The sequence below is a fragment of the Cydia amplana genome, chromosome 22, assembly GCF_948474715.1.
Source record: "Cydia amplana chromosome 22, ilCydAmpl1.1, whole genome shotgun sequence".
Classification (NCBI taxonomy): Eukaryota; Metazoa; Arthropoda; class Insecta; order Lepidoptera; family Tortricidae; genus Cydia; species Cydia amplana.
The window spans coordinates 9,283,744-9,307,538 of NC_086090.1; the positions used below are offsets into that span (position 1 = coordinate 9,283,744).

Sequence of the window (23,795 nt, forward strand, 5' to 3'; positions counted from 1 at the left end):
GTGTACATTGGGGCAATCCTGTCCATCATATACGACAGTAAAAAAGTGGGCAGCTGAATTCAAGCGGGGACGAGTCAATATCGCAGATGACCCTCGCCCCGGGAGACCAACCACTGCGACCAATCCACATAATGTGGCAATTATATACGAGATGATAATGCAAGACCGACGATTAAAAGTAAGGGAAATAGCTGACATCGTAGGCATCTCCTATGAAAGAACCCAAAACATTATAGTCAACGAATTAGGTTTTTCAAAGGTGTCGGCGAGATGGGTTCCGAAGCTCCTTTCAGTGGAACAAAAAATCACTCGTCTAACAATTTCACGCGACTGTCTCGACTTGTTTGAACCTGACCCTCAAGACTTTTTGGACAGATATGTTACTATGGATGAGACATGGGTCCATCACTACACGCCCGAGACTAAACAGCAATCAAAGCAGTGGGTTCGTGCTGGATCTCCGCCACCCAAAAAGGCAAAGGCCATTTTGTCGGCGAATAAAGTCATGGCATCAGTCTTCTGGGACGCAAAGGGAGTAATAATGGTTGACTATCTCCAGAAAGGTACCACTATAAACTCGGACTACTATTGCAACCTTTTGCGCCGATTACGAGAAGATCTGAAAGTAAAAAGACCTGGATTGTTGACAAAAAAAGTTCTCTTTCACCAGGATAATGCACGTGTGCACACGTCAATAAAATCGATAGCAGAAATTCACAACTATGGGTTTGAATTAGTGCCCCACCCGCCTTATTCGCCTGATTTGGCACCATCGGACTTCCATCTATTTCCAAATTTAAAAAAACACATGGGCGGTAAGAAATTTTTTACCAACGACGAGGTCCAAGCAGAAGTGGACACCTATTTTGAAGGCCTGGAGCAAAGTTTCTTCAAAAGTGGTATAATGGCTTTGGAATCCAGATGGAACAAGTGCAAAGAGCTCGACGGGGACTACGTAGAGAAATAAAAATATTAAATAAAATCTTTGGATTTGATTTCATACTTAGGCCGTGAACTTTCCAATCACCCCTCGTATTAGACAGGTGGAAATCGGCCTGTTTCGAGAAAAGTCGTCGACATCTCTTCTAAATACCTAAAACTGGTATGGATGTGTTCCTCGTGATCTCTAGAATACGAAATGACCGGTTTTAGTTTATGGAGTGGGGGACGGGTCGAAAAAAAGGGGGGCAAAGATGGCGGCCGACCATTATTGATATTTGTTCACATCTTGAGTCCTATGGGACCGATCGGTTCGTGTGAGGTGTCGTTTGAAAGAGTATTAAACGTGCTATTATTGTTTCATAATAACCGTAGTCATAACTGTAGTCGTTTACAAAATATTTTAAAATATTTGATTTTATACCGTGCATGGATGGCATAAGTACTGATTAAATATGCGCCTAACTCAATAAATTACAACAATACCGCAATTATTTTATTACAAAATATACGAGACATTTCATTAGCTTACCAAAAACATAAGTTTTATTGGCGTATGATATTATATAACCAATTAATAACGAATTTTGTTCAGCATGGGTCACTACGCACCGTCACGTAAATGGCGGGCGACCGACGTAAACTTTTCATTATTTCTCGGGTTCTATTTTATTGATCAATTGCTGATAGGTACCATTTGAAAGGTTATTAAACGTACAATAAATGGTTTCTAATAGCCGTAGTCATAACTTTAGTAATTTACAAAATATTTTAAAATATTTGATTTTTTTACCGTGCATGGATGGCATAAGTACTGATAAAATATGCGTCTAACTCAATAAATTATAACTTTACTCCAATAATATTCTTACAAAATGTACGTGAAATTTCATTAGCTTTCCAAAAATATAAGTTTTATTGGTGTATGATATTATATAACCAAGTAATTACGAATTTTGTTCAGCATGGGTCACTAAGCGCCGTCACGTAAATGGCAGGCGATCGGCGTCAACTTTTCATTATTTCTCGGGTTTTTTTTATTGATCAGTTCGTGATAGATACCATTTGAAAGAATATTAAACGTACTATAATTGGTTTTCAATAACTGTAGTCATAACTTTAGTCATTTTCAAAATAATTGAAAACATGATTTTTTACCGTGCATGCACATAAGTACTGCTAAAACATGGTTCTAACTTAATAAATTATAACTTTATCGCAATTAATGTATTTACAAAATATACGAGACATTTCATTAGCTTTCCAAAAACATAAGATTTATTGGTGTAAGATATTATATAACCAAGTAATAATGAATTTTGTTCAGCATGGGTCACTGCGCACCGTCATATAAATCCCAACAAACAATTAGGCGACACTTAGCACCTATTTTCTTACCTAAAGACAGCCTGGCTCTAGAATAGCTACATCTATAGTGCGTAGTGACCCATGCTGAACAAAATTCATCATTACATGGTTATATAATACCATACACCAATAAACCTTATGTTTTTAGAAAGCTAATGAAATTTCTCGTATATTTTGTAATAACATTAATTGCGGTAAAGTTATAATTTATTGAGTTAGACGCATGTTTTGTCAGTACTTATGCCATCTATGCACGGTAAAAAATCATATATTTTAAAATATTTTCTAAACGACTACAGTTATGACTACAGTTATTATGAAGCAATAATAGCACGTTTAATACTCTTTCAAACGACACCTGAAACGAACCGATCGGTCCCATAGGACTCAAGATGTGAACAAATATCAATGCTGGTTGGCCGCCCACATTCCCCCCCTTTTTATCGACACGTCCCCCTCTCCATAAACTAAAACCGGTCAATTCGTATTCTAGAGACCACGAGGAACACATCCATACCAGTTTTAGGTATTTAGAAGAGATGTCTACGAAAATCGTGAAGGAGACGACTTGTGTTTAATTTAACTCCAGACTATATATTGTAATGGCATCGTTTTTGGTAAGGATAAAGGATAACTCACGCTAGACATTGGTCCGGGTCCGCGCCGAGCGTCCGACACTCCAGTTTTCTATAGAAACCATCAATGAAGTGTCGGAAGCCGCGGCCCGGACCCGGACCGTTCTAGCGTGTGTCATCCTTAACTGGCCTTCAATCAATTCCAGTCACAAGGCAATATTCCACACTTTACAATCTTTATTAGGTACTCCCTCGTTTTAAAACCATCTAATGGCACTAGAACTATAAAGCTTCTTAAAATGGAGTGAAATGCGTTAACTCTCGTAGGCGTATTCAGGCTTTTATAAATTCTACGTTAAAAATGTAATACCCCTTTGAATATAGTCGGGCAAACCAATTTGTCTATAGAAAAAATTATGTTTATTTGAAAAATGTAGGTGCGTAGGTACGTACAAACTCCCATAAAAATGGTTGTTTTTAGGGTTCCGTACCCAAAGGATAAAAACGGGACCCTATTACTGAGACTCCGCTGTCCGTCCGTCCGTCCGTCCGTCCGTCTGTCACCAGGCTGTATCTCACGAACCGTGATAGCTAGACAGTAGAAATTTTGACAGATGATGTATTTCTGTTGCCGCTATAACAACAAATACTAAAAACAGAATAAAATAAAGATTTAAGTGGGGCTCCCATACAACAAACGTGATTTTTGACCGAAGTTAACTAAGTTAAGCAACGTCGGGCGGGGTCAGTACTTGGATGGGTGACCGTTTTTTTGCTTGTTTTTTGTTGATGGTGCGGAACCCTCCGTGCGCGAGTCCGACTCGCACTTGACCGGTTTTTTTTATCTATGTATCTTTCACAAACATCAAAAATCTGTTTTCAGATTCTTGGAAAATGTATTCTTGTGCACAAGTAAACAAACTACAGTTTACCCTAAACTCAAATACTGTATCCGTCCCGTCTGTATAAAATATCATATTAAAATTATATTAATCTCAAATTACCCATCTCTATTACCTCCCACCACCAATCATTTACCACCACACCAATGAAAAAACTGAGAACGTATCAAATCAGTAGTTATATAATTTATAAAATCTGAATCTATCCCTCGGAATCCTTTTACAAATTGACCACTTTCGCAGCGCCGTAAAAACGACCAATTTGATAAAAAACGGGCGACATTTGAAAGGCATCTGAACATTCTGAACTGGCTGAATGCTAGTTTGAAAGAGACTCGGAATGGATGACACTTGGCATGTCTCTACCTAACTTCTATTGGCGTAGTTTTTAAACTGGACATTTAAAAAATGTCTAGAGTGTGTACTTAGACAACTTTGCAACGATTCTGACAGCACAGGCTTTGCAAGTGTTCTTTATACGTCATAATTTCATAGAAATTGGCGTTTAAAATAACACTTGCACAGTCTGGGCTATCGGAATCGCTGCAGACTTATCTTGGTCTAATGTTATCATAAGTTTTTAGTTCTGACGATACAATATTACATTTCCGGTCGCATATGCAGAACCTGGAAGTGAATTTTATAATACGAAAATATACATATCAGTGTTTTTGTCTAGACAGACAAATCTCTTTTTTACTATGTATATATTTATATTTTTTAGTATACCTATATATCAGGTGCAGAAAGTTACACAATACGATATATGATTAAACAATATCCATAAATTAATTAAGCCATAAGACCTTATGGTATCAAAACATAGAATCTAAAACTTTTCAAAAGTAATTTACCTAACTATATTTAAGAGGAGGGATGTCTCACTATTTTATAAGACGGTACTCATTTCAAGACCAATCTTGGTAACTGCTACTTAAAGAAAGTTTTAGAAATGTCTGACTCAGCATAGATTACTAAGGTACGTTATTACAGCAGATATGTTACTTACGTGAAATAACAGAAAATTCCTTAGATATGTAATATGTAAATTATTGTTATTATTCCATGTTCTTTCCTCCTTATTGCTAGATAGGACGTTTGGTAGTAGGTAGTAGTTCTGGTTTTTTTTTTCTACTATTATTATACGTAGTTGTAGGTCCTCGCTTTCAATTCGGGCGGTCTATAACTATTTCCCCTGAAAAAGCTGGCTGGCCAGTGACTATCATGCGGTCAGACGTAAAACTCGCAAACCAGTGCAGCATTTTAACGAATATTAGAGTAAAAAAAACTGCAAAAAATCACGTTTGTTGTATAGTACTTACTCAAATATTTATTTTATTCTGTTTTTAGTATTTGTCGTTATAGCGGCAACAGAAATACATAATATGTAAAAATTGTAAAAGTTGCAACTGTAAATAGCTAGTATCACGGTTCGTGAGATACACCCTGGTCACAGACTGATAAACAGACGGACAGTGGAGTCTTAGTAATAGGGTCCCCTTTGGGTACGGAACCCTAAAAATGAATAAACTATCAACCATAAAGACCGTAAATAACCTTACATACTTACGCCGTTATTCATAAACGTCTGCTAAGTTAATCAGCTGATGATCATCGTTTGTCCCTCTCTATGGCATAACGACAGATAGCGACAAACGACGATCATTAACTGATTAAGTTAGCAGCCGTTTCTGAATAACGCCATTAGTTTATACTTATGTAATCTGCGCTCAGACACCAAAAGGGATTCCGAGACATTGCACATTTTACCCTATTTCATTGTAAACGAAATACCTAGAATACTCTTATTTGCGAGATTACCAAAAGCTTGTTACAGAATTTCAGTTCTTTTTCAAGTTTTTTCGAGAGAGATAATATTTATTTTGTAGTTTCGTTGACAGTGATTCGTAGAAAAAGCAGTAATGAGTATCTCTAGGGATAATATTTGAAGAAAACTAACAACTTCGTCGTAAAATAACTTTTAAAGGGTCTACCAACAGTACCAACATTCTTTTAGACCAAGATAAGTCTGCAACGATTTTAGTAGCACACGCGGTGCTAGTGTTATTTTAAACGTCAAATTCTATGAAATTATGACGTATAAATAATACTTACACTACGTGTGCTATCAAACTCGTTGCAGACTTTTCTTGGTCTAGCTCTATGTCAGATATAAGTGTTTTGACACTGTCAGTGACTCATGTACGGGTCAGAGTAAAGTAAGTGGTACGGGTACTGGGCATGACCAATGTCATGGTCTGTTTCACTACATAATATAAAACAAAGTCGCTTCCCGCTGTCTGTCTGACTGTATATATGCTTAGATCTTTAAAACTACGCAACGGATTTTGACGCGGTTTTTAGGGTTCCGTAGCCAAATGGCAAAAAACGGAACCCTTATAGATTCGTCATGTCTGTCTGTCTGTCCGTCTGTCTGTCCGTCCGTATGTCACAGCCACTTTTCTCCGAAACTATAAGAACTATACTGTTGAAACTTGGTAAGTAGATGTATTCTGTGAACCGCGTTAAGATTTTCACACAAAAATAGAAAAAAAACAATAAATTTTTGGGGTTCACCATACTTCGAACTGAAACTCAAATTTTTTTTTTTCATCAAACCCATACGTGTGGGGTATCTATGGATAGGTCTTCAAAAATGATATTGAGGTTTCTAATATCATTTTTTTCTAAACTGAATAGTTTGCGCGAGAGACACTTCCAAAGTGGTAAAATGTGTGTCCCCCCCCCCCCGAACTTCTAAAATAAGAGAATGATAAAACTAAAAAAAATATATGATGTACATTACCATGTAAACTTCCACCGAAAATTGGTTTGAACGAGATCTAGCAAGTAGTTTTTTTTAATACGTCATAAATCGCGTAAATACGGAACCCTTCATGGGCGAGTCCGACTCGCACTTGGCCGCTTTTTTAATAGATAGAGTGATTCAAGAGGAAGGTTTATGTATAATTCGTTAACCCGTGCAAAGCCGGGGCGGGTCGCTAGTAGACAATAAACTATTGTCATCTTGGCATTCTTGGCTCCAATCCCTGACATACAAAAACATACTTAGGGCATACTGAAAATTCCTGGACTGGCCACTTAGAAAAAATAAGTCGTCTGATACAGGGTGTCTCTGACCATGGGGCTTTAAATCCAGGGCTCGATTCTACTCGCTAAACTGAGCTACTTTTATTACGGCACCCCGAAATCCCGAATTTTTATTTTACTTTTTCATACATTTTGGCTGATCAGATGTCGACGTTTTCTATGGGAAAACCATAAATCAATCAGATCAGAATCCAGAAACTTTCAGTATGACCACGTACAACACGTTTTAAGTAGGTGTAGGTATTTAATTAAAAATGCAAACTTTACACAACGCAATTCCCCGTTCTATTAAAACCTAAAACTTTCCACTCCAATAGCAACCTAATGAGCCTTTTCCACTTTTTCCATCCTGTACCAAGTTCCTTTGACAAGGTTCCAATATAGATAGAGAGACCGAAGTGTCGGAACTGTTCGGAATTAAACTTTTTCAATCATCCGCGGATTGTTCGAGAATCCATTTTATGAGGATTTTAAATGAATAGCCATTTTTTTAGATAAGTTTTTAGCTATAGTTACTTAGTTGTTATTTCAAGTAGTTTGCAAGGAACCGATAGATGTTTCTGTTTTCGAAGAGAGTGCTGGAAATTCGCTATTACCCGAATTCACTTCATAATTAAGTATATGAGGTGAATTCAGGTAATAGCGAAAATGGACTCGAAGTTGATGGAATTAAGGCTGATTTTTGAATTTATCTGACATTAACAAAATACCATTAAGGGGCTGTTCATAAATTACGTCATCTATTTTTGACGATTTTTGACCCTCCCTAAAATCATCCAAAAATCATGCTTCGAATGACCCCGTTTCCTCCTACATCATGCTACCATCATCCGATGTCCAGACAACCCCCATTTTGAAATGACGTAATTTATGAATAGCCCCTAAGGTCAATGTGAGTAATTTCGTCATAGAGACTATTCCGTCCACGTTTTACTCGAACAACGAAAAAAATTGATAATTTAATCGACAAAGCAGCGATTTTTTTCCTGCGATTGAAAATCAAAGAAATGTACACTCGCGTAGACGGAATAGCCCCTATGACGGAATTAGCCACATTGACCTTATTTTAGTTCTAAAAATTACCCTCACTAAAAACTAACGTTGAATTACTAATTTTGGCGCAGTAATATCGTCATTTATACCGCAAAGTCGTTTATCAAAGCTTAAAAAGCACTTTTAGGTTTTTCACTAAGCATAAAAGCGTCATAGAAAAAATGGACACCCGGCTTCAGTCCAAAAGCATGAAAATAAACATGTTTCAGAGCGGAAATGCGGCCGAGGCAAAAATATGGTATTGCAAAAACCTAACCACAGAAGATATGATAGCAGAAGCTGGTCTTAAAGGAAAAATTAACTCTGAAAAGAAATCTCACGCCTAGTACTCCTTGCTGCGCTCAGGCGTCCAGCAACGCAATACAACGGTATTTAGTAGTTCTCGGCTTGGTACTGAATAAAAAAAATCTTATGTCAAAATTACTTTATTTAACTAGTAACTTCATAGTAACAAAGTTGGCTACATACATATGTACTTACCTAACAAGAGTTAAAAGGGTTGTTGATTATTATTTATGTTCAAAACTTTCAAAAGTAACAAAGTAACGATCAAAATCTAAAACTAAAGGCTCAAGTATATCCAAAAGAAATATCAAAGTCCATCTTCTAGAAATAGACGTGATGATACCGTTAAAAATCTGTTTACATTTCGATCTACAAGTAGTGAATTCGTTTACCGCTACTTATTAAATGTTTACGCTTCAGCAGCTGAAATAATGACTGACAGACTGACAGACGAAGCTCAGTCAAAAATATAAATATGACTTCTGGAAAGTAAGTATAGGTTCAATTTGTCGCTTTTTATGACGAGATGTTATTGCATCTTTTACCTTTTTTACATCCAATAACAGCAGTAACTTCTGCATGGAAATGACAGTATTTGTAATTTTGTATAAGGTTTTCCTTAAAGATCAATCGAACGTAGCGGAAAAAGGATTGGCGCGTAACAAACAACCATGCAATGGGTAAATAAATATTATAGGACATTATTACACAAGTAGACTAAGTCCCTCTAATCTCAATAAGGCTTGTGTTGTGGATACTAATTAAGACAACAATATATGGTTATATGTGACGTTATCTATGAAAAAGAACATTATTGTCGATGGCGCTTAAGCCATAATTAACGATGCACCGATATAAATACGCGGCCACGCGACGCCGTGCGGCGTAAGCGCCATCGACAATAAGGTCCCTCTTCATAGATAATGCCCCATATAAGATATAACCTAAGTCACGGTTCTGTATGGTTGAAGTTCCTGTGACATAACCGCATCTACATTATTGCTGTCCGGTAAAAACCGCCTAAAAAGTTTCATTATTAAGCACATGATATGTTATGCTTACGAAATCCTCTTCCTTTTTTTGTCAAATAGAATTAATCTCTAGTAAAGTATTTAGGATCTTCAAGTTGAAGTATACCTAAGTTTTATTATTACAAATTTTATTATTACAAGTTTTCTGTATTAGTTTGAATGAAAAAAATATTTTTTATTCGTAAATACGTTTGTTTTCCATTTCTTCGTATTATATGCCCTATAAGTAGTTGTCCAAAATAGCGTTTCATTCAACGTATGGACCTTATTAAATACATACCCACAAACGTCACTATTTATACACGTAAATATTTTATGCTAAATACAAATATTGTAATTGCAATTCAAAAAAAATAAAAAATTGGTCGCAATATTGTATTTACCTACTTTTTAAATATATCAAAGGCATTACAAAACGATACCTCTAAACCCATTGCGGTAAGTTTTCGAAACAATCTTCCGCCAACAATTCAGAAAGAATCTGTTTACCGCGCAGCTTAGCGGAATTCCGCGGTAACTCCGGAATTCTTGCACAACTACGCCCGGGATTAGAAAAAAGTGATTAATTTGCGAGATTAATGCATAATTGCATACTGATTTCTATTTTGCGAAATAAATGTTTAAACGAGTCTTTTTTCTTTTCCACTACATCGATCTAAATGTAACTGACAGACTTTAAAAATAAAATTTTACTTATGACTGTTTTTTTTAAGATTACTTAAAATTTTAGACTTATGTACATATCAGTAATCAAGTTGGTAGGATTTCAGGAGTAATTTGATATTTAAGTTTTTTGGCGAAGAAAAAAACTGTGAGGAAACTTGCACTACGGATAACATGAAAACTTGAAGTCCAAGCAACATAGTTTAAATTCAATTATTGTAGACGATTTAATGGAAAATATTTCGTTCATTTGCAGTTTTGTTGTAACTTCCGTCGTTTTTCTACAGTGAAAAACTGCAATGGGACGCAAATGTGGGAAAAAGACGAAAGACCCACTCGGAAAGTTGTTCCTACCTTACCTACATCCTACATGTATGCATGCGTTCTTCTGGATGGGACTACGAGTATACTTTTGAAATTTGTTAAAGAAACAAGCCGTACTGAAAAGAGTAATAAATAATCCATTTTTAGGGTTCCGTAGCCAAATGGCAAAAAACCGAACCCTTATAGATTCGTCATGTCTGTCTGTCTGTCCGTCTGTCTGTCCGTCCGTATGTCACAGCCACTTTTCTCCGAAACTATAAGAACTATACTGTTGAAACTTGGTAAGTAGATGTATTCTGTGAACCGCATTAAGATTTTCACACAAAAATAGAAAAAAAACAATAAATTTTTGGGGTTCCCCATACTTCGAACTGAAACTCAAAAATTTTTTTTTCATCAAACCCATACGTGTGGGGTATCTATGGATAGGTCTTCAAAAATGATATTGAGGTTTCTAATATCATTTTTTTCTAAACTGAATAGTTTGCGCGAGAGACACTTCCAAAGTGGTAAAATGTGTGTCCCCCCCCCTGTAACTTCTAAAATAAGAGAATGATAAAACTAAAAAAAATATATGATGTACATTACCATGTAAACTTCCACCGAAAATTGGTTTGAACGAGATCTAGCAAGTAGTTTTTTTTTAATACGTCATAAATCGCCTAAATACGGAACCCTTCATGGGCGAGTCCGACTCGCACTTGGCCGCTTTTTTATGGAATTATGTAGTGAAACTGTACCTATATAAATTCAACACTGCTGTATTTACCTATTAGTTCTATTACAAATAGAATACTGAATAATAACATAGATAAAACTGACAGTTATTATAAAGTTTTAACTGAATTTAAAATGTATCAATAATACGTTTTACTATATCCCATACAACTTATTGTTAATTATAATAAGTAAGGAACGCCAAATATGGAGCGAGCACTCTACTGCTACTAAGCTAACAAATTTTTCTTCGGTAAAATACGGATTTTTAGGAGGATCAAATAAAAACCGGCTATCCCAACTTCGCAGACTCGTCTACTCGAGAGTTTTTAAAAACTAATTAAATACGAAATATCTTAATCGACCCGGACCTCGGATCGCCCGGAGCAGATTGGCAATTATAAAAAATGGTCCCAAAATTGTCTCCGATAAAAAAGGGGGACTGGATTGTTAACTTGAGGGACGGCGTGGGCGTACAGATGTGGGTTGGTTGGCTACGGTTTTTACAACTTTACTAGCGACCCGCTTCGCACGGGTTACACAAAACCTTAACAAATAATACCTAAAACTTCCTCAAGAATCACTCTATTGATAGGTGAAAACCGCATGCAAATCCGTTTTTGACTATCGCGAACATAATTACAAGCAGACAGACGCGGCGGGGGACTTTGTTTTATAAAGTGTAGTGATAATAACCTAAATTATATGAATAGGGAATGAGATAATTTGCTGGCAGTGTGTAGGTTACAATTTAATATTTTTCACGTAGTTTGTGTACGACAGCTGGCATCTCCATACAATTTATAACCTCAAAACTCGAACGTATTTAAGCTCACGTATAGTAGCGGATCTGATTACGCGTCAATTTATCTATATTGTGACTTTTAAACGCCAACTGTACATATATCCCTATTTGGAAATGATTCGAGAATGGCAGAAACTTCGTTGTTTCTTACGCTATTATTGACGCTCACTGTACCTACTTATAAACATATTATGAGACTAGATCGATTTGTATAAGACTATCACATTATATTTATTTATTAAAGGCCATGAATTAACCATTGATTGATTGATATAATCGGAACTTCAAGTAAATAAAGTCAGATTGCCTTTGAAGGCAAAGAGCCATGTTTGATTCATAATACGTGACTAAGATTAATCTTCGTCCTAGACTAGATGTTTGTATAAATAATACATGGATCGGTTACTAATTTATGTTTTTGTTGTTTACAGGTAAGCCATAATTTAGTGTATTTCTGCAGTGAGACAACTGGATCTAGCGGATGATGTAAGGTTTGTTTAGAAAACTAGCAAAAACAGAGTAACCAACAAATAAATATGTACAACAATTAGACAGATCAATAAAGATTAATGTTATTAAATATTAGTATAAATACTATACACTTATAAAAGTTTAGCTTAGTGGGCAGGCGTTTGAGACAGAGTGGTCATGATCCTCGTTCCGGGTCGTTCCTCATGCAAAGGTTGTCCATCGCGGTTCAGCGTGGCAACGCGGCGAGCGTGATGGGCTCCTTTGCGTCTGGAGGGGCGCGGGGCGAGTTTGGTGGGTAGGTTACTTGTTAGTTGTTAGTTTAGATTAATATTTAGTAGTAGTGTTTAGTTTTAAGAGTAAGTACCTTGATTTTAATGTAATTTTTTCTTTGAATTATGATCTTATATCTAGGTAATTTTAATAACAAAACTTCCGTGAGACACAGACATATTAAATATATTAAAAACGCAAGCTTCTTATAAAAGTTATAAAGAAAACTATGTTTACATTACCTATTGTTGAAAATTACCAGTGACCACTAGTCGGATTTGTCATTGCCATTTTGGCAGACTTGCTTCAGTTCATGCTTTTCATTTATGAGTTTGGTTTCCTATTATGATTTTTAACTCTCCGTACTTAACAATTTCAATGTCACCGTATTTAACAATTGTTTTGCTTAAAATTTGTTTTCTCTTCGCAAGTGTGATGAAAAACGTGTGTAACTCTGGGGGTAAGAATATTGCAAACTCGAGTCTTTAGTTACCTACCACCCTCGTTTCCAAAATTTCACTTTCCTCCCTCGTTGCGGCCAAGGTGTTCACAATATCTTAACACACACTCTAACGCCCTGACGATAGAGGCGTGCTCAGATATTTGTGAGTGCCTTAACCGCTCCGATATATCTGATGGCGACTGTACTAGTTATTCCCTAAATAGTACTGTCTATTCTCTGGTGTCGTATTCCGTACGCACAGCACCCGAAATCCGTCTACAGGCGACGAGAGAAGTTTAAATGAATATTACGTATTTTCGTGTACGTTGTAAATTGTGTTTTTGTGTAATAAGATGACTTTTAAACTTGATCCCAACTTTAATGGCTTATTTTCCCATAATGCTCTTTGCCTTGGAAGTTTGAGTTCAATGAACATCGTCTGTTTTTAGAAAGAAATCTTTGATTAGGTTTTTTGAAGGTTTTCGGAGAAATTCTTGTTTGTAGATGATATTGGTTCCAGAAAGAAAGCTTATTATCAAAGGGCCTTAGGGCTAAATAGAAAAAAAGTAGAAAGGGCGCATCTTATCGATAAAAAATCACGAAAATAAACTACTTTTGGAACTAATCTGATTGTTTTAAGTATATTTTGTTTGCGTTTTCTAAGTAGTCAGACATATAGATTATAATTATTATAAACTTAAATATATGTCAAAGAAAAAGTGACCAAGCCCTCCAGTGGCGGGGTCCGGATTCGAACTGTCAGATCAGATCGGAACTGTAAAATGAACTGTCGCCCGAAAGCGTACTCCCATCTTAAATGCCGGCAACGTACTTGCGAGAGTAGATTTAACCTTTTGCGCGATATTGTAGTTAATATAATATAGGTATATAAAATACAATTTCCTTCCCACCGATCGCACAATCGCCGGCCCGATCCCAGGCGGTTTCAAGGTTGACAAAACTTGGCTCAGGTTTTGTCGCAGGTGAGACTGTTATGCTTTTGCCAACCGTACTGAATTAAGCCATACAGAATTTCAGCTAAAGCTTTGTTAAATATCAATTTTCACAAACGAAAATGACTTAAGTGACCAATATAAGACGAAGAAAAAAATACCTTATTGATAATTTGAGAAGGATCAATTTTGAAGATTATAATATTACTTACAATATTTGGTTTTCAAAGGTTTATATTAAATGTTGTTTCGATTAGATTTTATATAACAAGGAAGTGCTCTTAATATTATAAAGGAATTATTTTCAGCCAATTACGGCTCTTGAATTAAAATTTTAGTAAGATACAATAATATTAATTTAGCGCTTAAATGTCTTCGATCAATTTCCAAATATCTATTGCTGGTGGTACAAACATTTATTCTGGAACACTTTTAGATACAGAAATTTACAAACTTATAACTAGGTAAATATAAATATAAATTGTTAAATATATTTATTAAACACAATTATTTCATAAGTATAATATGTGCCGGCAACAAAATTCTAACCTAACTTTACTGGTACCTATACCTATACTGTAGTATTTCATAACTAAACTATGAATCATACTCACATGTGCAATAGGAATGTAGGTAGGTATATAATAGTATATTACGATACGAGGGGTTTTTTTTAAGTTGTCCCCTACACTTTTTTTTTCAAATTTGGGATTTTTTATGTTATTTCTACTCAGAATCACGAGCTCTTTCTATCCTAATAGGAGAAAAAAAGTGTCCTAAGGTTTTTATTTCCATTTCGTCACCATTTTTCATAGACTTTGTATGGCGGTCGCAGAATGGAAAGATCGAAAAATGTATGGAAATTTTGGGACACTTTTTTTCTCCTATTAGGATAGAAAGAGCTCGTGATTCTCAGTAGAAATAACATAAAAAATCCCAAATTTGAAAAAAAAGTGTAGGGGACAACTTTAAAAAAAACGCCCACAAGTGACTTCATAAAAATAAACTTAGGTAGTTATTTCAAAAGTTACAAAACGTTCTCAAGTAACACGATATTATTGCTTGGAAGTGTAAAATGCATGCAGAGACAACTGCACCATTTGCATATTTCAGCGATGGAAAGAATGTGTTATATGTATTTTCTTGTCTCATATCCTTCAGACTTAACATGTATGTAAAACGGTTAGTGTATTTTACAGATGTCGCATGAAATGCATTTTAGGCAGTATTTTAGGTGTTAAAGGTTTCTACGTACTAAAGCTTTTTGTTAATTGACGTATAATATCTAAGGACGGACTAATGGGGCACTAGTCATCGTACTAGTTCAGCGGTGCTACCCACGACTTCCAGCCAATCGTGCAGTCTAACGCGACTAGTTGCGAGTCGCAACTTGCGACCAATAGCGCGCGTAATGCGAACTCGTCAACCAATCGCGCGCGTGATGCGAACTCATCATCATCAACCAATCGCGTTGTAGCGATTTCACACCGCTGTACAGCCTGTCATGCCTCATTATTATTGCCCGTAAAGCCAGTCCCTAGATATCTATGTCAATGTTTTTGTTTCACTTTACTTGAACAGTTTAGCAATAGGTAAATGAGATAAATTGCAAGACATGTCAAAAACTAATTTTCCTTTATTTCTCGTTAAAAAACCCCCTCATATTAACAATTTATACCTTACATTATTTATAGTAATTTTAAGTATTTTTTTAGATAAAACAAATTTAATTAATATTATTTAAATTATGTGACAAATACCAAGCCAGTCGTTCATATGTTTTACAATTTCTTTTCGATTCTATCATTTCCATGTTTTTTTTCTAAAACGGTGCACATATAAATGTCAATCACATCAAATGCGTGTCGGAAATATTTACATCACTATAATTTCGAACACCTGATAATCCCACGGTAACATGTTTTCTTTAACCTTGCACTTAAGAATCTATTACGGCCAAACAATTCCCTCTATCCACTCTATATACCTCCACACCCTAGTGTATACCCCCGGGGCCATTCTCCTCCCACAATCCCTTCCAAAGCTGGTCACCCCCACCACAGTATGGAGGGGAAAGGTTTTCTCACAATCCACTCTATCTGGCATATACTGAAGAGGCCCCCCTGAGTCCCCTTGACACGTATCCTTCCCTCCATGTAAATAGTCCCCTGCACATAATTGATTATCAGTAATCCCATCAGCTATAATCTTCCTTTTTATCATAAACTTCATAGACTTATTGCAAATTGAATTTTCCACTATATCCACATCTACTTTCATCAACGTTTGACTGCCCTTTGCCGACCCCGATGACGTTGTTCCAAAACCGATTGCTGTTAGTTTTAATTTTGGTATTTCTTCGCTTGTCGGTAAACAGGCTATTCTTATATGCCTGTTCAAAACAAAAGGTAGCTTAGCTTTCATTAAAGCTATATCATGGTATTTAGATGGAGGTTTATAGTCAGGATGGACGATGATCTTCGCTACTTCTCTCTCTTGTTCCAATTCTTTAGCTTCGTCAAATTCAAAAGTAGCTGTACCTATTCGGAGAACTGATGCTGGTCCACTTGTAGGGTCTTCAGCACAGTGGGCAGCTGTCAGCACCCAGTCGACACTGATCATGGATCCTCCGCATCTCCACGCTGGTTCATCATGTTCTTTACCAGGTTGCCGAAACCCTACTAATACCATGTGGGGATAAAGCAACAAGTCTATTGGCACTCTTACTCTGGACGTTGGATAGTACACATTATGACATTCCAGCATCGTTTTTCCATAGTCTTTGCAAGCTTCGTATGCTTTTTCACCAACTGCGCCCACTTCCGTCCATATTACGAAGGAAATAAGAGTTATTTTCGCGTTGAATGTGTGTAATATCACCATTGCGACGTGTGTAGCGTATGAAGGCTGCGTTATCACTGATTTTCAAAGTGAATGCTTTTAATTTTAAAGTAATCTGAGCGTTTCCAATCAATACCATAAAATTGCGCATTCGATGCGCGTGTTTTGATCGGGTAAAATTTATTTATTTTTGTGTACGAGTATTTAATTGAAATATTCGTTATTCCTTAACATCAATTTGGCTTACATTATTTTATCAACTTACAATCAATCACTACACCTCATAAAACAAAGTCGCGTCTCTCTGTCTGACTGTATGTCTGTTTAGGTTTGCGATAAACTCAAAACCTACTGAACTGATTTTCATGCGGTTTCCACTTATCAATTCTTGAGGTTTTGGTGTATAATTTGTTAAATTTTTACCCGTGCGAAGCCGGGGCGGGTCGCTAGTATACATTAAATTACCTCACATCGATTCACTAGATTTTTGTTTCTTGACAGCTTCTTTAGTATGTACTAACAAAATAATTTGCTGCTTGGTGAATTTGCTAAAATTAATTACGGGGTCATAATTAAGTGTAAGTAACTTAAAAAACTTCTATATCCATGATTACACGGGTAAATTCTATGCCTGGTTTGTTTTATTGTCCGTTTTAGATTTACACACTGTATATATTTTTTAGAATATATTGAGTTATTTGAATTGATTTGTTCCCGTTATAAAATAAATTAAATATTTTAATTAGTGCTTTGCAGATTAGAAATGGTGTTTTTAATAATAATTGTTATTGTCACGCTTATTAACTAAATAAAAATTGCATTTAAGTGCATTGTTTTTAGTAGATTGTAACATCAGATTTATATCATATAGGTACCTAACATGACTTTAACTTATTAAGACTTTCAGGAATAAAAATAATTGTGTAATGGTACGGACAAAATATACACACTGTATATATTTTTTAGAATGTATTAAGTTATTTGAATTGATTTGTTCCCGTTATAAAATAAATTAAATATTTTAATTAGTTCTTTGCAGATTAGAAATGGTGTTTTTAATAATAATTGTTATTGTCACGCTTATTAATCTGTCAGCTCCCACGACTCATATATGAGCCAGAACGCTTATGGTGACGTCATATCGTGGGATTTGACAGGTTAACTAAATAAAAATTGCATTTCAGTGCATTGTTTTTAGTAGATTGTAACATCAGATTTATATCATATAGGTACCTAACATAACTTTAACTTATTAAGACTTTCAGGAATAAAAAAAATTGTGTAATGGTACGGACAAAATATACACACTGTATATATTTTTTAGAATGTATTAAGTTATTTAAATTGATTTGTTCCCGTTATAAAATAAATTAAATATTTTAATTAGTGTTTTGCAGATGAGAAATGGTGTTTTTAATATTAATTATTATTGTCACGCTTATTGAGTTATTAGCTAAATAAATATTGCATTTCAGTGCATTGTTTCTAGTAGATTGTAACATCAGAATTACATATATCATATAGGTACCTAACATAACTTTAACTTATTAAGACTTTCAGGAATCAAAAATTGTGTTATGGTACGGAACCCTTCGTGCGCGAGTCCGACTTTTTTTTGCATTTGGCCGGTTTTTGTTGTTCTTAATATTTTGGCCACGATTCGACCCGTAAGCAGTGTAAGCACCCGTAAGTTATTCAATAGATAGGTAAGCTAAATAACATTATAAATAAATATAATAATCTTGTAAGATACATTGCCCAGAAAAGGGTTTAAACGTAGGTACATACAGTACGATTTCATCATAACTTCCCAGACATATTTTTATTGTAATATTAGACACCGCTCGCTAAGGCTTCGGGTGTTTGCACGAGTTTCAGCCAATTCCTTCTGCAGCCGTCAGCGCTACCTGGACATACTTATTATTTAGGGTTACCATAGTTTAATACATTTTTAGGATAATATTATTCGGATGGTTCGTACACCTGTCTATTCCGCTCGCGCAAATTATATATGCTTGATTTTCATTTCATATACTCGTATATATATAAATTACATTCTCAACCACTTCCATTGCAATTTACCTACTCTAAGGTGGGTGGGCGAGGTCATTGATATAGCTTATTAAGTTCGATGAAATTTAAATCATTTTCAAGAATAGATTTGCATTTCTTCGGTTTCGCTCAATTTTCCCTCTAACTAAAATCTAATGTTATTTTGGGGATGTTTCCTGTATAGTTGGGCCTTAAGAGGTTAAGTGACATTAGTTGAGACACATGACGCGTAGAACCGAAGTGTACTTACTTTTCATTCGGCCCGTCTTAGATAACTCTGCACACAATTTTAAGTGACAAATGAAAATGGCACTGTAAACATCATATTTGACTTTTATAGGACACTCTACAGTCTGGTACTGCTAAGTCTATACACAGTTAGCTTCGGCAGATTATTACGAACTTTTTTCGACTCCATTCGTATTCAGCGATCAAGAAAATAAAAATAAATATAAATTACTAGCAGTTGGCCTCGGCTGGGCGGAGCGCGAAAAATGGAAATCCCTTCTGAGAGCCCTATGTCCATTATGAGGGATAACAGGATACCATCATCACAATAAACAGCAAGAAAAATATCCCATTATTTTGGCTATAATTGTCACCCTACTTGTACCCGCGAGTGCAGCGTTCAAATAAAGAGCAACGGCGGCGCAATCAGCGGCGAGCAAACTTTAATCTTTGCTGCGGCGGCGAATCGTGGTTACCCTACTCTTAATAACTTGAGCACTGAGGTATGATGCCGAATGCGCTTTTAACAGTTTATTATTTAGGTTTCTTTTTTACAAATACAAAATTCTTTATTTCTTTAAAACACACATGGCCATGGTTTAGGGGATGGACCCGCCCGGTAAGCAAATAATTGCCTGTGTTCGGAGGCACCGCCATTTTTTATTTTGAATATTTTAAAGTGGTATGTTAAAAAATGAAATTTCATATTTTTAAGGATAAGTATACTTATATCTTTACTACTAAGAGTCCGTCGGTTAGATGGCAATAACATTTTTATTATGAAAATCGTTTATTGACGAACGTCAATCACTACATAGTATAAAATAAAGTCGCTTCCCGCTGTCTGTCTGTATGTATGTATGCTTAGATCTTTAAAACTACGGAACGGATTTTGATGCGGTTTTTTTAATATAGATTCAAGAGGAAGGTTTATAATAATTAACCCGTAATTTGTTAACCCGTGCGAAGCGGAGGCGGGTCGCTAGTTAAAAATAAAACATATTTTTAAGAATATATCTTTATTAATACAGCTTAGTCCGTCGCTAAGAAGTCAATTGTGCCATTTTCAACCAAAAACTACTTATTGTTGGTTGTCAATTTGGCGCTATTTCCATATAGCTTCATTTTGAAATCAACCTTATCGACAACCGGCAATCCTGGACTTTCTCTTTTTTCCCTAATTCAAATAAAAAAAACAACGGGTTGCACTCAGTGAGTGCCGGCAGAAGTGAAAACTCAATGACTAGTGCAATGTATAATTGAGGTTAACGCCATCTAGCGTTATTTCGTCGCATTACTTGAAACCCCTAAGCACATCACTGTTAGTACTCGAGTTATATTAATACCAGTTAGAGGGAAACTCACTAGATGGCATTTAAATCAATAAAGAAGAACTCGAATCAAGTAACAGTTTTTCGATCAGGTCATGTGTCCGTCTTACGTCTTACGGTCACGTGACACCTGTTACGAGTTTAACATTTTTTCTCCATCACAAAAAGTGCACAGCGCCGCTAAAGAAGTTTTCACTTCAAAAAGCCAATAGGAATTACCCGAACCAACAGTTCTGCGTCCAACACTCTTTCTTCGCCATTGTTGGAAGCAAACACGAGCAGATTGCAAAAGCGTTTCCAAAACAATGTCCACGTGGGTCGGAACGTCGAACGCCTGGTAATACGCAAACGGGCGACTTGGGCCGCTTTTCACTGTTTTACCCATTGTCCTAGATACTAGCCGAGTCTAGCCTAACAGTACCTAGGTACTAACTCAACGTCGAAAATATTTTCTTTTAATTTCGCAAGTAAAAGTTTAATGATAAAAGTCTCTTAGGTGTGTCTTAGGTAGTCCTTTTTTAAGAAATTGTTGTATCCCTCGGTAATCGGTTTGACAAATACACTTTCGCATTTATACCTAATATTATTAGTATGGAAGTATTGATAGTATGAATGTCTAAACTGAAGAATAGGTAAAGATCTTAATTTTTGTTTTATATGGGTACACTATTTGTGGTTTGCCTAAAATACATCGGGACGTTATTGCCAAAGATCAAATAACCAATTTCCATAAACTGAGTATCGGTTACAAGTGTCCAATTAACCACTATAATACTGTGTTTACGCATAATATTATGACACATTATACCATACACGGTTTCAGATATATTTATTTACCAATATCACGAGCTGTCATATCATATCCGTCTGTCTGTTTTTTAATAATGCCTATCCTGAGGTAATACCTAAATCAAAAAACGGCCAAGTGCGAGTCGGACTCGCGCACGGAGGGTTCCGCACCATCAACAAAAAACAAGCAAAAAAACGGTCACCCATCCAAGTACTGACCTCGCCCGACGTTGCTTAACTTCGGTCAAAAATCACGTTTGTTGTATGGGAGCCCCACTTAAGAGCCAACAGGAGCTGAGATTTAAATATTTTAGGTAAATATACCCGTCTCGCTAACGGAAGCGGCTCCTAAAACTAGTGCGATAAGGACAAGGCGAAAAATCCTGCGTAAAAATCTCAAATATCGAGGTTTTGTACTCGACTATTTCCTCCTCCAAAACTTAACCGATCGTAACCAAATTTGGAAATCTAAATGATTATGAAATTATCTATGTCGGACCGTTTTGCTTTTTTGTCTAATGGATATCAGTTTTGAATACCACGCCTCTCATTGCGGCATAGTCAATTAGGCCATTTTTGAAGGGCTCTATCGCCTTAAAAAACAAAAATATCAAAAAAATTCAAAACGGTCCGACACAGATATTGACAATATTAATCTGTGTTAAAAAAACATTGCTCTAGCTTCAAAACCCACGGAGGAAACAGTCGAGTACGTTTGTATGGAGAAATGACCACTCCTGTTGGCTCGTAAATCTTTATTTTATTCTGTTTTTAGTATTTGTTGTTATAGCGGCAACAGAAATACATCATTTGTGAAAATTTCAACTGTCTAGCTATCACGGTTCGTGAGATACAGCCTGGTGACAGACGGACGGACGGACGGACGGACGGACAGCGGAGTCTTAGTAATAGGGTCCCGTTTTTACCCTTTGGGTACGGAACTCTAAAAACGTTATTTATTTTTACGTGATAAATGTGACATTTAATTTCGGATCGCAAAAGATAACAACGTTATTAATCCGAATGAATTTTTTAGAAGTAATTTTGAGCTAGACAATCTGTTCATTTGTTATGGCTTATATATATTTAGAAAGTATAAAAAGTAAATTGAGTTTGGTTATAAATTTATCTATCTTTTTACTTAGGTACAGTCACCTGCAATAATATGATACACACTTCGGTGTGTCCTTCAGGCCGTAAAAATATGTGACACGATCTTCTTTGTAGAGCCATAGGAGTGGGTCACATATTTTTGCGGCCTTCGAAGAGTAACATATTATTGCAGGTGACTGTATTGCTGGATTTTTTCAATATTTTTCATATCAAAAGGGGTTTTATACATTTACTATAAATGCGCCGCGGTCAATCAATTTTCCTTAATTGTCTAAGCGCCACTTGCACCGTGTAACCTAACCTAACCCGGGGTTAACCGGTTAAACCGTTAACCCAGTGTCAAATTGTACTGTTAACCATGGTGATAGTTTAAGCAACTATGATCTATCGAAATACAACGCAGACCAAACAGCAGGTGCAAACTAGCTTTAGATATAATAACGATGCTTGTTTCAGTAAAGCCCGGATTTGGTCCCAGAACATCTCAATTTCTATTAGTTTCTGTCATTCCCACTAACTAATCGGAGGGATTAATACTAAAGGCCGATTCCGTTCTGACAATCTGATTAGGCATCTTACGACCTTCAAACAAGAAAAGAGCGTACTTACAACCAAAGCGTTTTCTTACTCCACCAGTTGAGGGATTTAAATCTTCTCGAGGCGAGATGCGTAGGGTTGGAGCCGGTGCACGGTGTAGCTTTATTTAACGTTCATAAGTGCATTATAATATGCCTACTACTTGAATAAACTATCTTTTATCTTTTACATCAGGGCCCGCAACGCAACACACAACCCAGGTGTTGCAGGTGTTGATGGGCGAGGATAATTGCTTACCATCAGGCGTCTGCTCATTTTGCCCATATAGCATTAAAAAAAAAACAACGGGTTGCACTCGGGGAGTGCCGGCAGAAGTGAAAACTCAATCAATATTGCAAAATGTCTGCAGCACTATGTATAATTAAGGTTAACGCCATCTAGCGTTATTTCGTCGCATTACTTGAAACCCCTAAGCACAACACTGTTAGTGCTCGAGTTATATTAATACCAGTTAGATCGAAACTCACTAGATGGCATTTAAATCAGTAAAGAAAAACTCAATGATATTGAAGGAACAGTTTTTCGATCAGGTCACGTGTCCGTCTTACGTCTTACGGTCACGTGACACCTGTTACGAGTTTAACATTTTTTCCCCATCGCAAAAAGTGCACAGCGCCGCTAAAGAAGTTTTCACTTCAAAAACAAGTGCGAGCGATGTCTTATAAGACGACTGTGATAGCATTTCGCGTACACCATTCGCGAGCGAGCAATCCGTCGTTTCATTAGGTATCTCGTTCGAACTTATTTGTGCGCGTCGTGACTCATAACTCGGCTCAAGGTCGTATAATATACATTACCACAGAATAAATAATAGTACTAGGTACAGAAGATTCACTCTCTAACAAAACGCGTCTATTGCGACAGATATGACCGCTAGGTGGCGCAAGCACGAGCAGGCTTCCGTTCCGTAGCGGTGCGCGGCAACTACTATGGCC

General features: G+C 36.3%; 1 protein-coding gene across 1 annotated transcript; it reads right to left on the minus strand.

The window, feature by feature from the left end:
• Window positions 1-15,732: 15,732 nt before the first annotated feature.
• On the minus strand, window positions 15,733-16,993 carry LOC134658426 (serine protease snake-like). Its single transcript, XM_063514107.1, has one exon. It carries the CDS (start codon window positions 16,790-16,792, stop codon window positions 15,860-15,862), a length of 933 nt encoding a protein of 310 aa, XP_063370177.1. The 5' UTR covers window positions 16,793-16,993; the 3' UTR covers window positions 15,733-15,859.
• Between the last annotated feature and the right edge of the window lie 6,802 nt (window positions 16,994-23,795).

Coding starts and splice junctions, on each gene's coding strand:
- LOC134658426 (XM_063514107.1), bottom strand. CDS start 16,792: ATGGTGATATTACACACATTCAACGCGAAAATAACTCTTATTTCCTTC.